The 21,018-nt window shown below is 36.4% G+C and overlaps 4 protein-coding genes across 4 annotated transcripts; all 4 read left to right on the top strand.

Moving 5' to 3' along the window:
- Positions 1-3,538: 3,538 nt before the first annotated feature.
- LOC127665956 (keratin-associated protein 20-2-like) lies at positions 3,539-3,700 on the top strand. The gene has a single exon (XM_052158590.1). The coding sequence runs from the start codon at positions 3,539-3,541 to the stop codon at positions 3,698-3,700; it is 162 nt and encodes a 53-aa protein (XP_052014550.1).
- A 5,877-nt stretch (positions 3,701-9,577) lies between these two features.
- Positions 9,578-9,766, top strand: LOC127665941 (keratin-associated protein 20-2-like). The gene has a single exon (XM_052158573.1). The coding sequence runs from the start codon at positions 9,578-9,580 to the stop codon at positions 9,764-9,766; it is 189 nt and encodes a 62-aa protein (XP_052014533.1).
- Positions 9,767-15,054: 5,288 nt separating this feature from the next.
- Positions 15,055-15,228, top strand: LOC127665944 (keratin-associated protein 20-2-like). The gene has a single exon (XM_052158577.1). It carries the CDS (start codon positions 15,055-15,057, stop codon positions 15,226-15,228), a length of 174 nt encoding a protein of 57 aa, XP_052014537.1.
- A 4,845-nt stretch (positions 15,229-20,073) lies between these two features.
- LOC127665947 (keratin-associated protein 20-2-like) lies at positions 20,074-20,244 on the top strand. Its single transcript, XM_052158580.1, has one exon. It carries the CDS (start codon positions 20,074-20,076, stop codon positions 20,242-20,244), a length of 171 nt encoding a protein of 56 aa, XP_052014540.1.
- Positions 20,245-21,018: the final 774 nt, after the last annotated feature.

Raw genomic sequence — 21,018 nt, 5'->3', positions numbered from 1 at the left:
TTTTTTCTTATTAGTTCTTAGATAATCCCAGACAATGTATTTGAATAAATTTCATAGGTTTTTCCCTTCTCTTCTCAGATTCACCTACTTTATACCAAACATACTTTATGTCCTCTTTATTTTTCTTTAAACACTTCAAGGCCAATTAAGATATCGATATACTCTAGGATGGGTACCTATCACCTGACACTTAGTTCTCATACCCAGGTCCACACCCCTAAACAAACTGACTCTACACATTCTAATAGCTGTCAAATCTACATATCTAAAAGCCACATATCTAAAAGCCACATATCTAAAAGTAGGAAGGTGGGCCCACCTCCTGATATCATGTTGGGATTTTTCTGCCTTGAGCTTGTACAGTACATGTCTTGTGTATTCTTCCTTTTCCAGAGTCTGTGGGTCCATAAGAGCAGCTCACTGCTGTTTCTTTCTACAAAGAAAACAGTTTCTTTGTAGTCAACTGTTGTTTCTTCAAGTAATGCTGAGAATAACCAGTCTTTTTCTGTACATTGTGTCTAGTTTGAGATCTCTGCAATACTTACAATAAACTCCAAAAAGGCACATCTCTGTTCAAATATGAGAGCTTCTCTAAACTAAGAGCATTAAATGTCCTTAAAAGTTTTTTCTAGAGCTATAACCATCCAGTGGAATAAAGATAGCCTTTTCAAGGAATGGTGGTGGTTCAACTGGAGGTCTGCATGCAAAAGAATGCAAATTGATCCATTCTTATCTCCTTGTATTAAGCTCAAGTCCAAGTGGATCAAGAACCTCCACAAAAAACCAGACACACTGAAAATAATAGGAAAAACACTGTAGAAGAGCCTTGAGGACATGGGCACAGGGGACAATTTCCTGAACAGAACACCAATAGCTTATGCTCTAAGACCAAGAATTGACAAGTGGGACCTCATAAATCTACAAAGTTTTTGTAAGGCAAAGGACATTTTCAAAAGGACAAAATGGCAATCAACAAATTGGGAAAAACTCTTTACCAACACTACATCTGACAGAGGGCTTATATCCAAGGTATGCAAAGAGCTCAAGAAGGTAGACTCCAGAGAGCCAAATATCCCCCTTTAAAAATGGGGTACACAGGTAAACAAAGAATTTTCACCTAAGGAATATCGAATGGCTGAGGAACAGCTGAAGAAATGTTCAACATCCTTAGTCATCAGGGAAATGCAACTCAAAACCACCCTGAGATTACACCTCACACCAGTCAGAATGGCTAAAATCAAGAACTCAGGAGAAAACAGGTGCTGGCAAGGGTGTGGAAAAAGAGGAATATTCCTACAATGCTGGTGGGTTTGCAAGCTGGTACTACCACTCTGGAAATCAGTCTGGCAGTTCCTCAGAAAACTGGCAATGATACTTCCAGAGGACCCGGCTATACCACTCCTGGGCATATACCCAGGGGTTTCCCCAGCATGTAATAAGGATACATGCTCTACTATGTTCATAGCAGCCCTATTTACAATAGCCAAAAGCTGGAACGAACCCAGATGTCCGTCAACAGAGGAATGTATACAGAAAATGTGGTATATATACACAATTGAATACTATTCAGCCATTAAAAACAAGGAATTCATGAAATTTTTAGACAAATGGATGGAACTGGAAACATCATTCTTAGTGAGGTAACCCAGTCTCAAAAGAACACTCATGGCATGCACTCACTGATAAACGGATATTATCCTAGAAGCTTGAAATACCCAAGACACAATTCACATATCAAATGATGCCCAAGAAGAAGGAAGGAGTGGCCCCTGGTCCTGGAAGGGCTCAGTGCAGCAGTGCAGGGAAATACCAGGTCAGGGAAGTGGGAAGGGGTAGATTGGGGGACAGGGGGAGCTAAGATGGCTTAGGGGACTTTCAGGGAGGGGGTATCCAGGAAAGGGAAAATCACTTGAAATGAAAATAAAGAATATATGTACTTTAAAAAAGTTTTTTTTTCTAAAACCTGGTCTATTTATAAGAATGCAGGTAGTAGAATCTCCCTTAAAGATAATTTGCAAATTTTAGTCCAAATTATGGCAACCATGTTGGATTGTATCTCTCTGGCAAACTTAAATTCAATCAGAAAGGGGTAGATTACTCCTAAGCTGCTCATGTTCCTATTATAGCTCTGCACATGTATTAACACTTCAGTCATCTCTTTAGCTCATAGAGTTCACAGGTTTCTAAAAAGGATCATTCATTTTATCTTCCATTAATGTGCATACTACCATTCAGCACATGAACATTACACAGTGGGTGTGAAACCTCGAAGTCAGGAAAAGCTTGAATTTTTCCATGTTCCATGACTCAGTTGAGTCTTCAACAGTGTTTGGTAGTCATGTACTAGAGTACACAACAGCATTGGCAACACCCTGTAATATTTAGAGGTCTCTTGGCTAAAAAGATGAGTGGAGTGTTAATATGTGTGCCCTTAGGTGTATACCTATGTATTATGTATGTGTGTGTGTATTTTGTGTCATATATGTATGTTGTGTAAGCATAAATATACATCAAAGATGATGGATGTGTGTAAATGCCCAATGAACATGTTGTGTCATGTAACTTTTTCTGTGAATCAATTTGGTTCCTACTAGATTGGCTATCTCATGAACATGGAGGCAGACTGACAATCATTAAGTCATTGTACTCCTCTTGTATCTAAGTCAAATAACATTGCAGTGTAAGAATATGAATATACCCACACTACCTAATAGTTTCTTAGAATTTTTAATGAATTCTTGCCCAAGTACTCATCAACTTCACCGTTAAACTCACAAAGTTATATGTGTAACATTTTTCTGCATAGCTAAATGTAACATGATGTAAAGGAAGTGCATAAATACTTGACTTGGTTTGTCCACTCAGCCATAATGCCATTCAGAGTCTCACCTACAAGACTTCACATAGTCTTTCACAGGGAAACACATAGACTGTATGCCTATAAAGGGTCTTATATTTTCTACTGATTTTAAAAGAAAGATGTAATGCAAAAAGTACTTAGGAACAAGCACAAACATATTACTATAAGATGCCGATTACATCAAGTAACGAATAGCATAACCAATAATTAGTTTGGTGTTCATGAGAAAGACCTAAGAAGCATAATACTCAAGATTCATTGAAAATAACAAAAAAGAGGACAAAAATGTCTGTATTTCACAGAAGTAATCAAAACACAACATATGTATATGGGGAAAAACTATGCAATAATTTATATCATCTGACAAAAGTATGTGAGATTTAGTCAATAAAATATGTGAAAATGACCTGGAGACCTGGAAATTGTATCAGATCCATTATTTTGACCCTGAGATCCTGAGGAAGGATCACAAATATCTCAGCTATGCAGCTTTGTCTGTCCAGTAAATCACAACACTCATGATGTTTTCTGTAGCACAGTGCAGAGATGTGTGACACTATAATACCTGTGGTTTCCCCAACAACAACCCAGGGGTATAAAAGGCCCTTGGGAGATGATAACACCCAGACTCAAGGAACCTACACCCTGTCTTCCTCTAAACACTCCACTCCTGACAACATGTGTTACTACGGCAGCTACTATGGAGGCCTGGGCTATGGCTATGGCTGTGGCTATGGCTGTGGCTGTGGCTATGGTGGCTATGGTGGCTATGGTGGCTATGGTTATGGCTGCTGCCGCCCACTGTGCTGTAGAAGGTACTGGTCCTGTGGCTTCTACTGAGAAGATTCAGCAGCTGCTCAATCTGACTTTTTTCACTTCAGATGTTCTTACATACCTACCTTCATACATTCTAACTTTAACTTAATAATCTCTGAAGAATAAGACATGAAATACAACATGCTCACACAATTCCCCTTCTTTAATTTGGTTGTATGAACTTTTGCTCCAAAGCTCTTTATTATTGTAATAATGACTTACAAAATATGATCTTCTTGCTTTCATTCCCATATTAGGAATATATACATATGCTTTAAAATAAAATGTTTCCTTTTATATACTTTTCTTATTGTTTTGCTAAATGTTAGATGGATGTTTGTGACTTTATATATGTTTGGGTACAAATGCATGCTTCTGAACAAATGTGACTGGTAAAGGGATAAGGATTGAGAGCAAGATGGTAGAGAGAAGGAAACATCTGTTTAAATTTCTTTTTTAGTTGACAATTTTATAATCTTCATAATATACAAATCTTTTTGACTACAACTAAATTTTCAGAAATAATACAAGTTAGTTCTCTAAATATCTTGCAGACACTCCAGTACCTCCTATACTGCATGTGTTCTCTAACACCAAATTACTTTCTAATATCCATTTTATTAATAAATATATGGACCAGTATCAATGACTTACAATTTTGGAAATTCACCATTGGTATTCTGTAGATTTCCTTTAGGATAATATTTATGATGATTCTCTAATCATTTTATTATCAGTTAATTTTTATGCTATTTATTTGAAGATATTTCCATAAACTTTGGTTTTTGACTTCCTATTTATATAAAATACTGTGTGTTTTGTCCTCTGTGCAGAACATTTTGGATGCATACCATCATGCTCTCTTATTTTCTGTATTTTGTGTGAGCTTTTGAATTTACATCCAATTAATTATGACGATATACAAAAGAAATTTGTAAGCCAGGCAGTGGTGGCACACACCTGTAATCCACGCATTTGGAAGGCAAAGGCAGACAGATTTCTGAGTTTGAGGCCAGCCTTGTCTTCAGAGTTAGTTCCAGGACAACCAGGCTATAGAAAAATAACCTGTCTCAAAAAAAAATAAATAAATAAAAGAAAGAAAGAAAGAAAGAAAGAAAGAAAGAAAGAAAGAAAGAAAAGAAAAGAAAAGAAAAGAAAACTCATACTAGAAATTATTTTTCTTGCTAATGATTAGAGAATATTTCAATGTATTTAAATAAAATTCATGTATTTTACCTTCTTTTCTCAGAGAAACCCACCACCATGTCAAATGTTCTTTATGTCCGTTTTTTTTCCTGAAAATCATAACATTCAATCTACAATGCCTATATTCTCTGTAGTGACTTGTGATCATCTGAAAGTATAGCTGACCTATCCATAGCTAATCCCCTAAAGAAGCCTCTCTACACATCTGAATAGCCATCAAATGGCAATGGCTACTTAGCTAAAAGTAGGAATGCGGGCCCATCTCTGGACACCACACTGGAAAATTTCTGGTGTGAGCTTGCATGTGCTGTCACAACTTCTGTGACCTCATAACAGCTTCTGCCTATAATGGAAAAGTATTGTTTCCTTTTAGTCATACATTCTTTCCTGACATAGAGCTGAGAAAAACATCAGTTTAGGATCTTTATGATAATCACCATCTGCTACAATAAGGGATCTATCTGCTTAAAGTTGAAAGGCTCACGAATCTAATGATATAACAATATCTCTTTACGAGTTTATCTAAAATAGGTCTATTTGACAGAATACTAATAGTATAATCTATCTTAGTGTCTGTTTGTATGTTCTTGTCCAAATTTGGCTCTGGCTTGGTTTACATCTGTCTTGTGAACTTAAATTCAATAAGAAATGGGTAGACTACAACCAAGGTGTTCATGTGCCTATTATAACTGTGCACAAGTATTAACAGTCCAGTCCATATTTTAGCTCCCAGGTACTTAAAAATGATCATGCATTTTATCTTCCAGTATTGTCCATACTACAATTCAGCACTATGACAACTACACAATGGGAGGAGGGAGGCAGAGGCTTCAAGGTTAGGGCAAGATTGAATTCTTGATATTCTGTACATGTTTTGTGCCTCACCTAATTCTTCAAAAGGATCTTGCAATCTTGTTCTGAAAGTAAACAATAGAATGGCACCTACCTGTAATATTTAGAGGTTTATGGGCCTGATGTTCCAGAACTCCAAACAGGGTTACTTATTTCTGACAATGGCCTTGGTCATGGTGTCTGACAGTGGCCTTGGTCATGGTGTCTGACAGTGGCCTTGGTCATGATATCTCTTCACAGAGATTTAAACCCTAAGGCAGCTAATATGCAAAATACATAAAGAACTCAAGAAGTTAGACAACATCAACCCAAAAATCCCATTTTAAAAAATGGGATACAGACCTAATAGAATTCTCAGCAAAGGAATCTTGATTGGCTAAGAAGAATTAGAAGAAGTGTTCAACATTTTTAGCCATCAGAGAAAGGCAAATCAAACTGACTCTGAAATTCCAACTTATACTGGTTAGAATGGCAAAAATCAAAAACTGAAGTAATGGCACATTCTGGTGAAGACACGGAGCAAGGTCAGCACTTCGCCATTGCTAGTCAGAGTGTAAACGTGTACAACAACTTTGGAAATCAATTTGGTGTTTTCTAGAAAACTGGGAATAGTTCTACCTCAAGACTCAGCTATACAATTTCTGGGTGTATTCTCAAAATATGTCCTACTGGATCACAAAAAACTTGCCCAACTATGTTCATAGCAGCTCTGGTAATAATACCCCAAAACTGGAAATTGCCTATCTGTCCCTCTTTTGAGGAATGGAATAAAAAACATGGTACATCTACACAATGGAATACTAAACAGCTAAAGGATATTAGCCATAAAATACAGGCTACAAAAACTACATTCCACAGATCCAAAGAAGCTAAAAAATAAGGAAGACACAAGCAACAATGCTTGAATCTCATTTAGAAAGAAAAATAGTCACAGGATGTAGATGGAGTGACCTATCTAAGTTTGAGAAGGGATGGGAAGAGAAATGGAACTTTCAGGATCAGGTGTAGGAACAGTCAGGGAAGATGACCAGAGAATCATGAGAATGAATGCAAAACTGCAGCTGTCGGAGCTGGGTGACTAGGGAAATCTTGAGAACATGGAAAAGACCTGGAGTGTGGCAGGCTCACAAGAATCAATGGTAGTGATCTTAGCTGAGATCTCTCAGCATTGGGGATATACAACCTGATGAGGCCACCTCCTGTAGTCAGGTAGGAACCTCTTTGGACCAATAGGGAAATGATTGTAGACACAAAAATTTCAACCTAAAATTTATCATGCCTACAAAAAAATGCAGGAACAGGAAATGGAGCAGAGGCTGTAGAAATGGCTAACCAATTACCAGTCCAACTTGAGATTTATCCCATGGGCAAGCACCAATCCCTGACACCATTAATGATACTGTTATGCTTGCAGACAGAAGCCTAAAGTGACTGCCCTATGAGTAACTCCACCCAGTAGCTGACTCAGACAAAAACCTATAGCCAAACATTGCATAGAGCTTGGGGACTCTTATGGGAGAATTTGAGGAAGAATTGAGAGCCCTGAAGGGGAAAGGAACTTCTCAAGAAGACCAACAGAGTCAACTAACCTAGACACTTGAGGGCTCTCAGAAATGTAACCACCATCTAAAGAGTATATAAAAGCTGTGCTTAGCCATGCCACCACCACCACGAATGTAGCAGAGGTACAGCTCATTCTTCATATGGGTCCTGAACAACTGCAGAACAACAGGCAGAAGGGGTTGTCCCTAAAACTCCTGCCTGACTGTGGAATTCATTCCCCTAGCTTGGATGTCTTATATGGTCTAAATAAAAGAATAAGGACCTAGTCCTGCAGAGACTTTATGTGCCAGGGTTGGGAGTGATGTGAGGGAGAGTACTCAAGTCTCTCAGAGGAGAAGGGGAGATGGTATGGGGTTAGGGGAGACTGGGAGGAGAACATTGATTTGGATACAAAGTAAATAAAAATGTGTGTGTGTGTATGTGTGTGTGTGTGTTACACAGATTTCCATGAACCCTGAAACTGCCTGATCTCTTCTTTCTTCATATTTCTATACATAAAACTGTTTAATGTGCCAGACAACCCTTTAATTCCACCAGTGGAGAGGTTGAAGCAGGTAGAACTCTGTGAGTTTGAGGCTTGCCTAACCTACAAAGCTAGTTACAAGACAACTAGGACTCTGTTACACATAGAAACTCTGTTTCTAAAATCCAAGAGAGACTGACAGACACAGATCGTCAACAGACAGAAAGACAGAGGAAAAGAGAAATGACTGGGATTTTTTTAGCTAATAACCACAAAATTATATCACTGACAGTATTTGCAGGCCCAAAGAACATCAAATTGGACACTGCAAAATCAGAAGTAAATCTTCATAAAATTGTTCAAAAAGTATATTTACCATGTCACCTCATTTATATACACTTGTTGCTTTATAAAACTCCAAATTAAATGAAAACTACAAATATTTTATGTTACACAACATATATTTTGATAAATTTGCAAAAAGTTTGAAATTTAAGTTTGTCAGTGATGCTTTTGACCCTTCATAGCAATACTCTCTCTATCAGCTACAAATGGAGAAACAGTTCATGTACCTGACTTGGTCTTTTTCAAAGAGACTATACAATTTGTTTTTGTTTATACTCTACTTTTGTTTTTGAGGGGAGTACACTGATAATTCCATCTAATTTTTGTGCAAGCTATGTATGCATACCCTGAAGCATATACTGGCAAATGTCCATAGGATTTCTGTGAGTATGTATGTGTATGTACTTGGTATGTACATATAGATGTATACATGTATTTCTGCATAATATGTGTGGTATAAGCACACATGTGTTTGAGTAAATTAATGGATATGTACAGTGGCTGAATGAACCCACTGTATTATGTTCAATTTGCTAGGTTAATAATAAGCAAGTCATAGTGATCCTTTTGTACTCTACCATGTAGCATTATGATATATAAATCCACCCAAAATTTAACTTGGGTTCTAGTGATTTTTAACTATGTCCTCATGCATGTACAGCAAGTAATCTTATCCACTGACCTATTACCCCTGCCATTGTACAAACTCAGAAGATTTCACATTTATCATATCTCTGCAAAGCTAACTTGACCATAATTTTAACAGGTTATAAATCCTTGCCTTGGTTCAACCACACAATCATAATGCCTTAAAAAGTTACAGCTACAAAACTTTCCCATGGCCTTTCAAAGGGAAACATATAGTTTATGAATATAAATGGTCTTACATTTTCAGTTATTTTAAAATCAAAGTGTAATAAAATAAAAGTTCTTAGAAAAATATACAAACACATTAACATAGGATGACAATTATCCACCAAGGATCAAATAACACAATGAATGATTAGGTCATTGTTCATGAGAAAGACTCAATAAGCATAATCCTCAAGATACAATTCAGTTAAAATAACAAAATAGAACAGAAAACACTGAATATTTTTTATTGGGGGAATGAAAACACAGCATGTAGAAAAAAGAAGAAAACTATGTAATGCTTTATAAAATCTGAGAGAATCAATGAACTGTATTCAATAAACTACATGAAAAATTTCCTAGAGACCTAAAAATTATGTCCAATCCATTACTTGACCCTGAGATCCTGAAGAAGGAACACAAATATCTCAACTATGCAGCACTGTGTATACAGTAACTCATGATGTTTTCTGTAGCCCAGCCGAGAGGCGTGTGACACTATAATACCTGTGGTTTTCCCAAAAACAACCTGGGTGTATAAAAGGCCCTTGGGAGATAGTGACACCCAGACTCAAGGAACCCACTGCCTGTCTTCCTCTCTACACTCCACGCCTGACACCATGTGTTACTACGGCAGCTACTATGGAGGCCTGGGCTATGGCTATGGAGGCCTGGGCTATGGCTATGGTGGCCTAGGCTATGGCTATGGTGGCTATGGCTATGGCTGTGGCTGTGGCTATGGTAGCTATGGTTATGGTTGTTGCCGCCCACTCTGCTGTAGAAGGTTCTGGTCCTGTGGCTTCTACTGAAAAGATTCAGCAGCTGCTAACTCCAAATTTCTGTATTTCAGAGGTTCTTAAATATCTTCATAAATTACCACCTTAATTTAAAATCTTTGATATAGGGGAACCATAACGTGCCAACCCCACTCTTCCTCTTTAATCAGATTAAATGAATATTTGTATCAAAGCACTTTATTCTCATCATTATGACTTATAAAATGTGAGAAGCTTGTATTTCTCATATATGTGCTTTAAATAAAGTAATTTGTATAAAATAATTTTTTCTCGTTGTTTTGCTAAATGTGAGATGTATATTTCTGAATTTATATTGATTTGATTATACGTATGAGATTTTTCTGTGTACAAATGTAAATGTATAAAAGGGAAAAGGAAAGAGAACAAGAGTTCAGTTAGGATAGCTCTGTTCTCAAGAGTGGGTAGCTGTCCACTGAGGTTTAGTTTAACTACCCAGTGCCATACACCTAAAGAAACTGATTCTCCACCTACTAGCAGCTACCAAATAGCAACAGACCCTTATGTAAAAGTAGGATTGTAGGCCCACATCCTGATACCATGTTGGAATTTTCCTGCCTTGAGCTTGCACAGATTTTGTGCATTTTCCTCCCGTTGCTGTGAGTTCATAGGAGCAGCTCCCTGCTGTGTCTGGAAAACACAGTTTCCTTGTAGTCATCTATTGATTCCTCAAGTAGAGGTGAGATTACCACACCCTTAGTCTGTGCATTTTCTCCAGTTTGAGATCTCTGTGATAATCAGAATACATTCCAAATTGGGAGTGTCATCTGCTCAAAGCTGGGAAGTTCTCTAATCTAAATATATAAAAATATCCTTAGGAGTTTTTCTTTTAAAACTCTTGGTATATTTATCAGAACACAAGTAGTAGGATCTCACTTAGGGTCTGTTTGCAGGATCTTGTCCAAATAATAGTGTGAGGTTCCGTTACATCTGTCTTTTGAACATAAATTCAATCAGAAAGGGATAGATTACTCCCAAACTCTTCATGTTGCTAGTACAGATGTGCACATGTATTAACAGCCTAGTATAGATTTTTTTTAACTCACAGAAGTCACAGGTAGTTAAAAATAATCCAGTGTTTTACATTCCATTTGTGTCCATTCTACCTTTCAGCACAATGAAAGTTACACAATGGGGGTGAAGCTATGAGGCTAGGAGAAGCTTCAATTTTCCATGTTCTGTGTCTCACCTAAGTCTTCAACAACAGGGTTTTTTGAACTAGTTATGGAAGCAAACAACAGTATTGATCATGGACTGTAATATTTGTAGGTCTATGAGACCCCACTGGTCAAGAATTCCTAAAGAGATAAACTATACCTGGAATATGCCTTTTATTATTTTAGCCTGTGATGTCTTCTAAGGATATTTTGGCCCAATATAGGTTAATTCAATTTTTAAGGTACAATCAATATATATAACAATATGAATATATTTATTTCAAATTCCATTGATCAATACACCTATTTTTAAAGTCAGTACCATGGTGCTTTTTAATATAGCTTCATAAAAATCAAAGTATGTGTAAGAGGCCATGTGTTTATATACAGAATATGTATATGGGAGCATCTACAAAGGCAAGGAGATTTCCATGCAACTTTCATGTGAGATCCTTAGTGTTAATTATCCCTCCTTTCCTCCTTTCCATCAAGTAGCCTACTGAACCATTCTTGTTCCATTATATCTTTTGCCCCTTGACATCACTCTATTTTATCGCAAATCCACTCTAGCCTTCCCCACTTAGGCATATGCATATGTTACTGATATGTTGACGACTACAAGGCTATAATAGTAAACAGCATGATACTGACATTAAAAACAGATGGACTGATCTATAGAATATGATAAAATATATGAACAACCTGCCACAGGAGATTGCTTTTGGAAATAACCAAGGACATAAGAACAACAACTGTGACCTCATGAGACTAGAAAGCTCTATATAATAAAGCACATCATCATTCAAAGAAAGAGGGGTCAGGAATTACAGGTTAAAACATTAACTTCTATACATCAAATGAAAGTTTAGTATCTAGAATACACAAAGAACTCAAAAATCTAAAATCAAGAGAACAAACTACTCAAATATTAAAAAGAGTGTGGAATTAAACAGGATTTTCTCAAATGATGAAATATAAATGAAAGAGGAAAAATATTAAAAATTATTCAGTATGATTGGACATCAGAAAAATACAAATCAAACTACTTTGAAATTTATTCTTACCTCAGTCAGAATGGCTAAAATAAAAAGCACAATTGACTAAAGATAGTGGTGTGGACTCAAAAAAAGGGATAGATAGATAGATATATAGATAGATAGATAGATAGATAGATAGATAGATAGATAGATAGATAGATAGATAGATAGATAAATAGATAGATAGATAGATACATAGATATATAGATACATAGATACATAGATAATAGATGATAGATGGAGATGAAGATAGATATAGATAGATATAGAGATAGAGATATAGAAAGAGATAGAGATAGAGATAGAGGTAGATTTAGAGATAGAAATTATAGGTATTTCAAGTTGTATGAATGTGTACACCACTGTAGAAATTGGCTTGAAGCTTCCTCTGGGTAAACACTGTCAATTAAGTTCTTAGCCTACCAAATCCAGATAGCTCCTCAGAGCATGGTACAAAATGAACGAAGGACTCCATTTATGGCTTCCCCTTCTCTGAGCTTGTCTGAGTAGCCTGATTACCCACACCCACTACCTGTGGAAGGTTGAATATTACTTGGCAAACCTACAAGTTCAAATACCTCTTTCCTGATAAGAACACACCCAGCAAGTATATAGGAATCCTGGAATGTCTCTTCCTACAAATGAGACATTCACAATATTTTAAATTCTAGCCAATGATTTTCATCCACCCTGAAACCTCCTCCTTACTCTCTACAGTATATATACATATATATATATATATATATATATATATATATATATATATATATATATATATATATATATATATCCCTGATTTACCCACAACAAAAAATATGAGCACAAGCTAAGATTCTGTAAGAGAACTATTTCATAAAAATCCTCAGTGAAGGACTTCTGGTCCTGCATGCATTCCCAGCCTGGCCAGTTTACTGTAGAGTCAACACATTCTGGAGTTACCTTCTTCCTTCCAGCCTAGTGTGCAGAGGCTCCTGTACACCAGAGGAGAAGAAATGGAAGAAAAACAGCTGATCCCCAGCATGCACAGAGCTGACAAGTATGCCACAGGTTCCTAAACAAACAAACAATGTCAAATATATTAACAACAAATATAAAAATGCATCTACTAAATAATCCAGCTATGCCATTCTTGGCCATATAAACATAACTGCTTATCCATGATCATTCCTGCTCTATTCAATATATCTAGGAAACAGGGACAGCCTTGATTTCCATTACAGATAAATGTATATTAAAACAATGTTCCATTTACACAATTGAACACAGTTGACCTAAGAGTCAAATGTCACAGATTTTTTGGATGTGAGCTTGGAATCTTCAAATATATATTCCCTTTATAATACCCTATATAATAATGCTATAGAAGTTTTTTGTATTGACATGTACATTTAGTGATTTCATTTAAAATTTGATGTATGGTATTAGATGCAGGCACTTTCCTTCTGCCTCTATACATACAATTGTTTTGGTATACAATGGACACAACTATACCACTGGAAGTATTTGTGGTTGCAAAGGAATTATAAAATTGTCCAATAGCTGTTTACCATGCCGTCACCTCATTAACATAGATTATTCTCTGTGTCAAACTAGCTGTCTAAATGCTTAACTATATATAACTTATTTGAATCAACCTATGATTTGGTAAATTTATAAAAAGTTAAAAGTTTAAATCTTTCAAATATGTTTTTCACCATTCAAAACAGTAACTCCTCCATCAGCTACAAACTGAGACAAAGTGCTATGTCTTCTCTGGTTTCTCTTAAGCAATCCAGACAGTTTCTTTTGTTTTTTCTTCATTTTTTGCTGTTTTTTATAGGACTACGGAGGGTACCTAATTTTTGTGATAGCTATGTAAGCATATCATGAAGCATATTCTGGTAATTGTCCACAATAATTCTCTGAATAGGTACATGTATGTGAATGTGTATATGTATGTATGTAAGTATGTATGTATATATGAATGTATGCATATATGTATGCATGAAAATATGTGTGTATATATGCATGTATGCATTTTGTGTCATATATATGTTCAGTGAACATACAAATATGTTTCAGTTGATGACTGATGTGCATAGATTAAAAAATGAGATGATTTTTCAGGTACTTTGCTTGATCTACCAATTTTATTCCCATAAGGTTGGCTCTCCCATAGAACATGGAGTTAGGCTGACAATAAGTAATGCTAATGCTCTGTAGCATATGGTAGCTCTGAATAAAGGAATGTGAATACATCCAGATTTTTACATGGATCCTGGGGATATTTAAATAATCCTTATGCTTACCCAGTAAGTAGTCATCTGTCCAAACAAAGGTTAAATTCATAAAGTTATGTCTATGGTTTCTCTGAAGAGCTAATTGACTGATGTAAAATGAAGTATATAAATAAAGACTTACCTTGCTTCAAACACCAAATCAGAATGCCCTTTACAATTTTACCTACAAAATCTTCACATGGGCTCCAAAAGGAAAGTACATAATACATATTTTTATGCATATAAATAGTCATATTTTCTGTTTATTTTTAAAGCAAGATATAATAAAACAAGTTATTAGGAATAAATCAAAACATATTCACATAAGATAGCAACTACTCACAAAATAACAAATAATACAACCATAATCAGCTTATTGTTGATAAGACTCAAAAAGTATAATCCTCAAGATAAGATTCATTTAAAGTAACAAAAAGAAGGTTAAAAAAGATCTTCTTTTACAGACAGGGTAATGTAATCACTGTTTGTAAAAAGAAGAAAATTATGTAATGATTTACATTACATGAGAGGATTGTGTGCTGTATTCTATGAACTACATGAAGAAGAACCTGGAGACCTGAAAATTGTATCAGATCCATTATTTGACCATGAGATCCTGAGGAAGGAGCACAAATATCTCAACTATGCAGCACTGTGTATCTGGTAACTAGTGATGTTGTCTGTAGCACAGTGCAGAGAAATGTGACACTATAATACCTGTGGTTTTCCCAACAACAACCTGGGTGTATAAAAGGCCCTTGGGAGATGGTGAAACCAAGACTCAAGGAACCTACTGCCTGTCTTCCTCTCTACACTCCACTCCTGACACCATGTGTTATTACAGCAGCTACTATGGAGGCCTGGGCTATGGCTATGGTGGCCTAGGCTATGGCTATGGTGGCCTAGGCTATGGCTATGGCTGTGGCTGTGGCTATGGTGGCTATGGTTATGGCTGTTGCCGCCCACTCTGCTGTAGAAGGTACTGGTCCTGTGGCTTCTTCTGAGGACATTCAGCAACTGCTCACTACCACTTTCTTCACTTCACCTGTCTCTAAATATCTTCATCAATTTTTAATCTCTGAGGAATAATATGTGACACATAGAATGTCCACCCTCTTCTTCCTCTCTAATTTGATTTCATAAATGTTTACAGCAAAGTTCTTCATTCTCATTGCAATGCCTTTTAAAATATGTTTTGCTTGCATTTGTTCCCATATGTATGTTCTTTAAATAAATTTTGAGAAAATGATTTATTCTGCTTGTTTTACTAAATGTAATATGTGTATTTTGGAATTTGTGTGTTTGACTGTAGATGTATGGTTTTTGTGGGCCAATGTGATGGTATTTAAGAGAAAATGTGTGAGAGCAAGAGGGAGAAGAGAAGAAAATTTTCTTTTTAAACTTTCTTCTATTGGTAGAAAATTTTAATATCTTCATATTTCTGCTATTATTATGTAACAATGAATTTGTAAGGGAAGATGATCCTGTAGGAAGACCAGCAGTCTCAACTAACCTGGACCCCTGAAATATCACAGATACTCAGCCACCAACTAGGCAGCATACACCAGCTGATATGAGGCCAACAACTCATATACAGTATAAGACTCCTAGATCTAGACTCAGTCAGAGAAGATGCACTTAACCATCAAGAAGTGCCAGAGAGTAGGAAGTTCTGATGGGGTGGGACATTGAGAGGTGGGGACATGATTGTGGAGACAGGTGGAGGAGGTATAGAAGCCAGAACAGTCTGAAGGTGCGCCTGGAGGAAAAATCTGGACTGTAAAAAAAATTTTTTTTATTTTAAAAAGATGATATTTCTCTGAAATCACATTCTTTTGTTTTTAACTTATATTGGAAGCACTAACACAAATAGGTTCTCTAAGTATTTCTCAATCTCTTCAGAAACTTCTATAATGAGTGTCACCATACGCAACCTCACCCAACACAAGCTCTCTTTCCTCCAGGTGTTCTCTAACAGTCATTTCTGTCTTATAACCTTTTTATTAATAACTATATGGAACATGACATTGTGACTTTGACTTACATTTTTGAATGTTTTTTTAGTCATCTGTAGGTTTTCTTTTAAGAATATATTATGAAGTTTCTCTAACTATTTTGACATCAATTAATTTTCTTTGTGTTAGTTAATTTTAGGTATTTCATATGAATTTTGACTTCTATTTCTTTGTAGAAAAATTAGTGTGTGCATTGTAGAACCTATTAGGTGGGTATATTTAGACTTTTCTATTTTCTTTCTGATGTTTGAGCTTTTGAATTCATACATTTATGAAAATAAGCAAAGAACCTTATAATGTGTATTCTTTTTTCTTATTAGTTCTTAGATAATCCCAGACAATGTATTTGAATAAATTTCATAGGTTTTTCCCTTCTCTTCTCAGATTCACCTACTTTATACCAAACATACTTTATGTCCTCTTTATTTTTCTTTAAACACTTCAAGGCCAATTAAGATATCGATATACTCTAGGATGGGTACCTATCACCTGACACTTAGTTCTCATACCCAGGTCCACACCCCTAAACAAACTGACTCTACACATTCTAATAGCTGTCAAATCTACATATCTAAAAGCCACATATCTAAAAGTAGGAAGGTGGGCCCACCTCCTGATATCATGTTGGGATTTTTCTGCCTTGAGCTTGTACAGTACATGTCTTGTGTATTCTTCCTTTTCCAGAGTCTGTGGGTCCATAAGAGCAGCTCACTGCTGTTTCTTTCTACAAAGAAAACTGTTTCTTCAACTGTTGTTTCTTCAAGTAATGCTGAGAATAACCAGTCTTTTTCTGTACATTGTGTCTAGTTTGAGATCTCTGCAATACTTACAATAAACTCCAAAAAGGCACATCTCTGTTCAAATATGAGAGCTTCTCTAAACTAAGAGCATTAAATGTCCTTAAAAGTTTTTTCTAGAGCTACAACCATCCAGTGGAACAAAGATAGCCTTTTCAAGGAATGGTGCTGGTTCAACTGGAGGTCTGCATGCAAAAGAATGCAAATTGATCCATTCTTATCTCCTTGTATTAAGCTCAAGTCCAAGTGGATCAAGAACCTCCACAAAAAACCAGACACACTGAAACTAATAGGAAAAACACTGTAGAAGAGCCTTGAGGACATGGGCACAGGGGACAATTTCCTGAACAGAACACCAATAGCTTATGCTCTAAGACCAAGAATTGACAAGTGGGACCTCATAAATCTACAAAGTTTTTGTAAGGCAAAGGACATTTTCAAAAGGACAAAATGGCAATCAACAAATTGGGAAAAACTCTTTACCAACACTACATCTGACAGAGGGCTTATATCCAAGGTATGCAAAGAGCTCAAGAAGGTAGACTCCAGAGAGCCAAATATCCCCCTTTAAAAATGGGGTACACAGGTAAACAAAGAATTTTCACCTGAGGAATATTGAATGGCTGAGAAACACCTGAAGAAATGTTCAACATCCTTAGTCATCAGGGAAATGCAACTCAAAACCACCCTGAGATTACACCTCACACCAGTCAGAATGGCGAAGATCAAGAACTCAGGAGAAAACAGGTGCTGGCGAGGGTGTGGAGAAAGAGGAATATTACTACAATGCTGGTGGGGTTGCAAGCTGGTACTACCACTCTGGAAATCAGTCTGGCAGTTCCTCAGAAAACTGGCAATGATACTTCCAGAGGACCCGGCTATACCACTTCTGGGCATATACCCAGGGGATTCCCCAGCATGTAATAAGGATACATGCTCTACTATGTTCATAGCAGCCCTATTTACAATAGCCAAAAGCTGGAACGAACCCAGATGTCCGTCAACAGAGGAATGGATACAGAAAATGTGGTATATATACACAATTGAATACTATTCAGCCATTAAAAACAAGGAATTCATGAAATTTTTAGACAAATGGATGGAACTGGAGAACATCGTTCTTAGTGAGGTAACCCAGTCTCAAAAGAACACTCATGGCATGCACTCACTGATAAACGGATATTATCCTAGAAGCTTGAAATATCCAAGACACAATTCACATATCAAATGATGCCCAAGAAGAAGGAAGGAGTTGCCCCTGGTCCTGGAAGGGCTCAGTGCAGCAATGCAGGGAAATACCAGGTCAGGGAAGTGGGAAGGTGTAGATTGTGGGACAGGGGGAGCTAAGATGGCTTAGGGGACTTTCAGGGAGGGGGTATCCAGGAAAGGGAAAATCACTTGAAATGAAAATAAAGAATATATGTAATTTAAAAAAGTTTTTTTCTAAAACCTGGTCTATTTATCAGAATACAGGTAGTAAAATCTCCCTTAAAGATAATTTGCAAATTTTAGTCCAAATTATGGCAACCATGTTGGATTGTATCTCTCTGGCAAACTTAAATTCAATCAGAAAGGGGTAGATTACTCCTAAGCTGCTCATGTTCCTATTATAGCTCTGCACATGTATTAACACTTCAGTCATCTCTTTAGCTCATAGAGTTCACAGGTTTCTAAAAAGGATCATTCATTTTATCTTCCATTAATGTGCATACTACCATTCAGCACATGAAAGTTACACAGTGGGTGTGAAACCTTGACGTCAGGAAAGGCTTGAATTATTCCATATTCCCTGACTCAGTTGAGTCTTCAACAGTGTTTGGTAGTCATGTACTAGAGTACACAACAACATTGACAACACCCTGTACTATTTAGCGGTCTCTTGGCTAAAAAGATGAGTGGAGTGTTAATATGTCTGCCCAGCTGTTTATGTAGACACCTATGTATTATGTATGTGTGTTTGCATTTTGTGTCATATATGTATGTTGTGTAAGCATAAATATACATCAAAGATGATGGATGTGTGTAAATGCCCAATGAACATGTTGTGTCAGGTAACTTTTTCTGTGAATCAATTTGGTTCCTACTAGGTTGGCTATCTCATGAACATGGAGGCAGACTGACAATCATTAAGTCATTGTACTCCTCTTGTATCTAAGTCAAATAACATTGCAGTGTAGGAATATGAATATACCCACACTACCTAATAGTTTCTTAGAATTTTTAATGAATTCTCATACTTTCACAACAAGTACTCAACTTCACCGTTAAACTCACAAAGTTATATGTGTAACATTTTTCTGCATAGCTAAATGTAACGTGATGTAAAGAAAGTGCATAAATACTTGACTTGGTTTGTCCACTCAGCCATAATGCCATTCAGAGTCTCACCTACAAGACTTCACATAGTCTTTCACAGGGAAACACATAGACTGTATGCATATAAAGGGTCTTATATTTTCTACCGATTTTAAAAGAAAGATGTAATGCAAAAAGTGCTTAGGAACAAGCACAAACATATTACTATAAGATGCCGATTACATCAAGTAACGAATAGCATAACCAATAATTAGTTTGATGTTCATGAGAAAGACCTAAGAAGCATAATACTCAAGATTCATTGGAAATAACAAAAAAGAGGACAAAATGTCCATATTTCACAGAAGTAATCAAAACACAACATATGATTATGGGGAAAAAACTATGCAATAATTTATATCATCTGACAAAAGTATGTGAGATATAGTCAATAAAATATGTGAAAATGACCTGGAGACCTGGAAATTGTATCAGATCCATTATTTTGACCCTGAGATCCTGAGGAAGGAGCACAAATATCTCAGCTATGCAGCTTTGTCTGTCCAGTAAATCACAACACTCATGATGTTTTCTGTAGCACAGTGCAAAGACGTGTGACACGATAATACCTGTGGTTTCCCCAACAACAACCCAGGTGTATAAAAGGCCCTTGGGAGATGGTGACACCCAGACACAAGAAACCTACTGCCTGTCTTCCTCTGAACACTCCACTCCTGACACCATGTGTTACTACGGCAGCTACTATGGAGGCCTGGGCTGTGGCTATAGTGGCCTAGGCTATGGCTGTGGCTGTGGCTATGGCTGTGGCTGTGGCTGTGGCTATGGTGGCTATGGTTATGGCTGCTGCCGCCCACTGTGCTGTAGAAGGTACTGGTCCTGTGGCTTCTACTGAGAAGATTCAGCAGCTGCTCAATCTGACTTTTTTCACTTCAGATGTTCTTACATACCATCATACATTCCAACTTTAACTTAATAATCTCTGAGGAATATGACATGAAATAAAACATGCTCACACAATTCCCCTTCTTTAATTTGGTTGCATGAAGTTTTGCTCCAAAGCTCTTTATTATTGTAATAATGACTTGCAAAATATGATCTACTTGCATTCATTCCCATATTATGAATATATACATATGCTTTAAAATAAAGTGTTTCCGTGTATATACTTTTCTTATTGTTTTACTAAATGTTAGATGAATATTTGTGACTTTATATATGTTTGGGTACAAATGCACGCTTCTGAACAAATGTGACTGGTAAAGGGATAAGGATTGAGAACAAGATGGTAGAGAGAAGGAAACATCTGTTTAAATTTCTTCTATTAGTAGACAATTTTATAGTCTTCATATTATACAAATCTTTTTGACTACAACTAAATTTGCGGAAATAATACAAGTTAGTTCTCTAAATATCTTGCAGACTCTCCATTACCTCCTATACTGCATGTGTTCTCTAAGACCAAATTTCCTTCTAAAATCCATTTTATTAATAAATATATGGAACAGTATCAATGAATTACAATTTTGGAAATTCACCATTGGTCTTCGGTAGATTTTCTTTAGGATAATATTTATGATGTTTCTCTAATCATTTTATTGTGAGTTAATTTTTATGCTATTTATTTGAAGATATTTCCCTAAACTTTGGTTTTTGACTTCCTACTTAT

The sequence above is a fragment of the Apodemus sylvaticus genome, chromosome 15 (assembly GCF_947179515.1).
Source record: "Apodemus sylvaticus chromosome 15, mApoSyl1.1, whole genome shotgun sequence".
Classification (NCBI taxonomy): Eukaryota; Metazoa; Chordata; class Mammalia; order Rodentia; family Muridae; genus Apodemus; species Apodemus sylvaticus.
The sequence above is the reverse complement of the archived record's forward strand: the minus strand, read 5'-3'. Positions and strand labels throughout refer to the sequence as shown.

What these genes read in the sequence shown, in the direction of transcription:
- LOC127665956 (XM_052158590.1), top strand. Translation starts at nt 3,539, where the DNA reads ATGTGTTACTACGGCAGCTACTATGGAGGCCTGGGCTATGGCTATGGC.
- LOC127665941 (XM_052158573.1), top strand. Translation starts at nt 9,578, where the DNA reads ATGTGTTACTACGGCAGCTACTATGGAGGCCTGGGCTATGGCTATGGA.
- LOC127665944 (XM_052158577.1), top strand. Translation starts at nt 15,055, where the DNA reads ATGTGTTATTACAGCAGCTACTATGGAGGCCTGGGCTATGGCTATGGT.
- LOC127665947 (XM_052158580.1), top strand. Translation starts at nt 20,074, where the DNA reads ATGTGTTACTACGGCAGCTACTATGGAGGCCTGGGCTGTGGCTATAGT.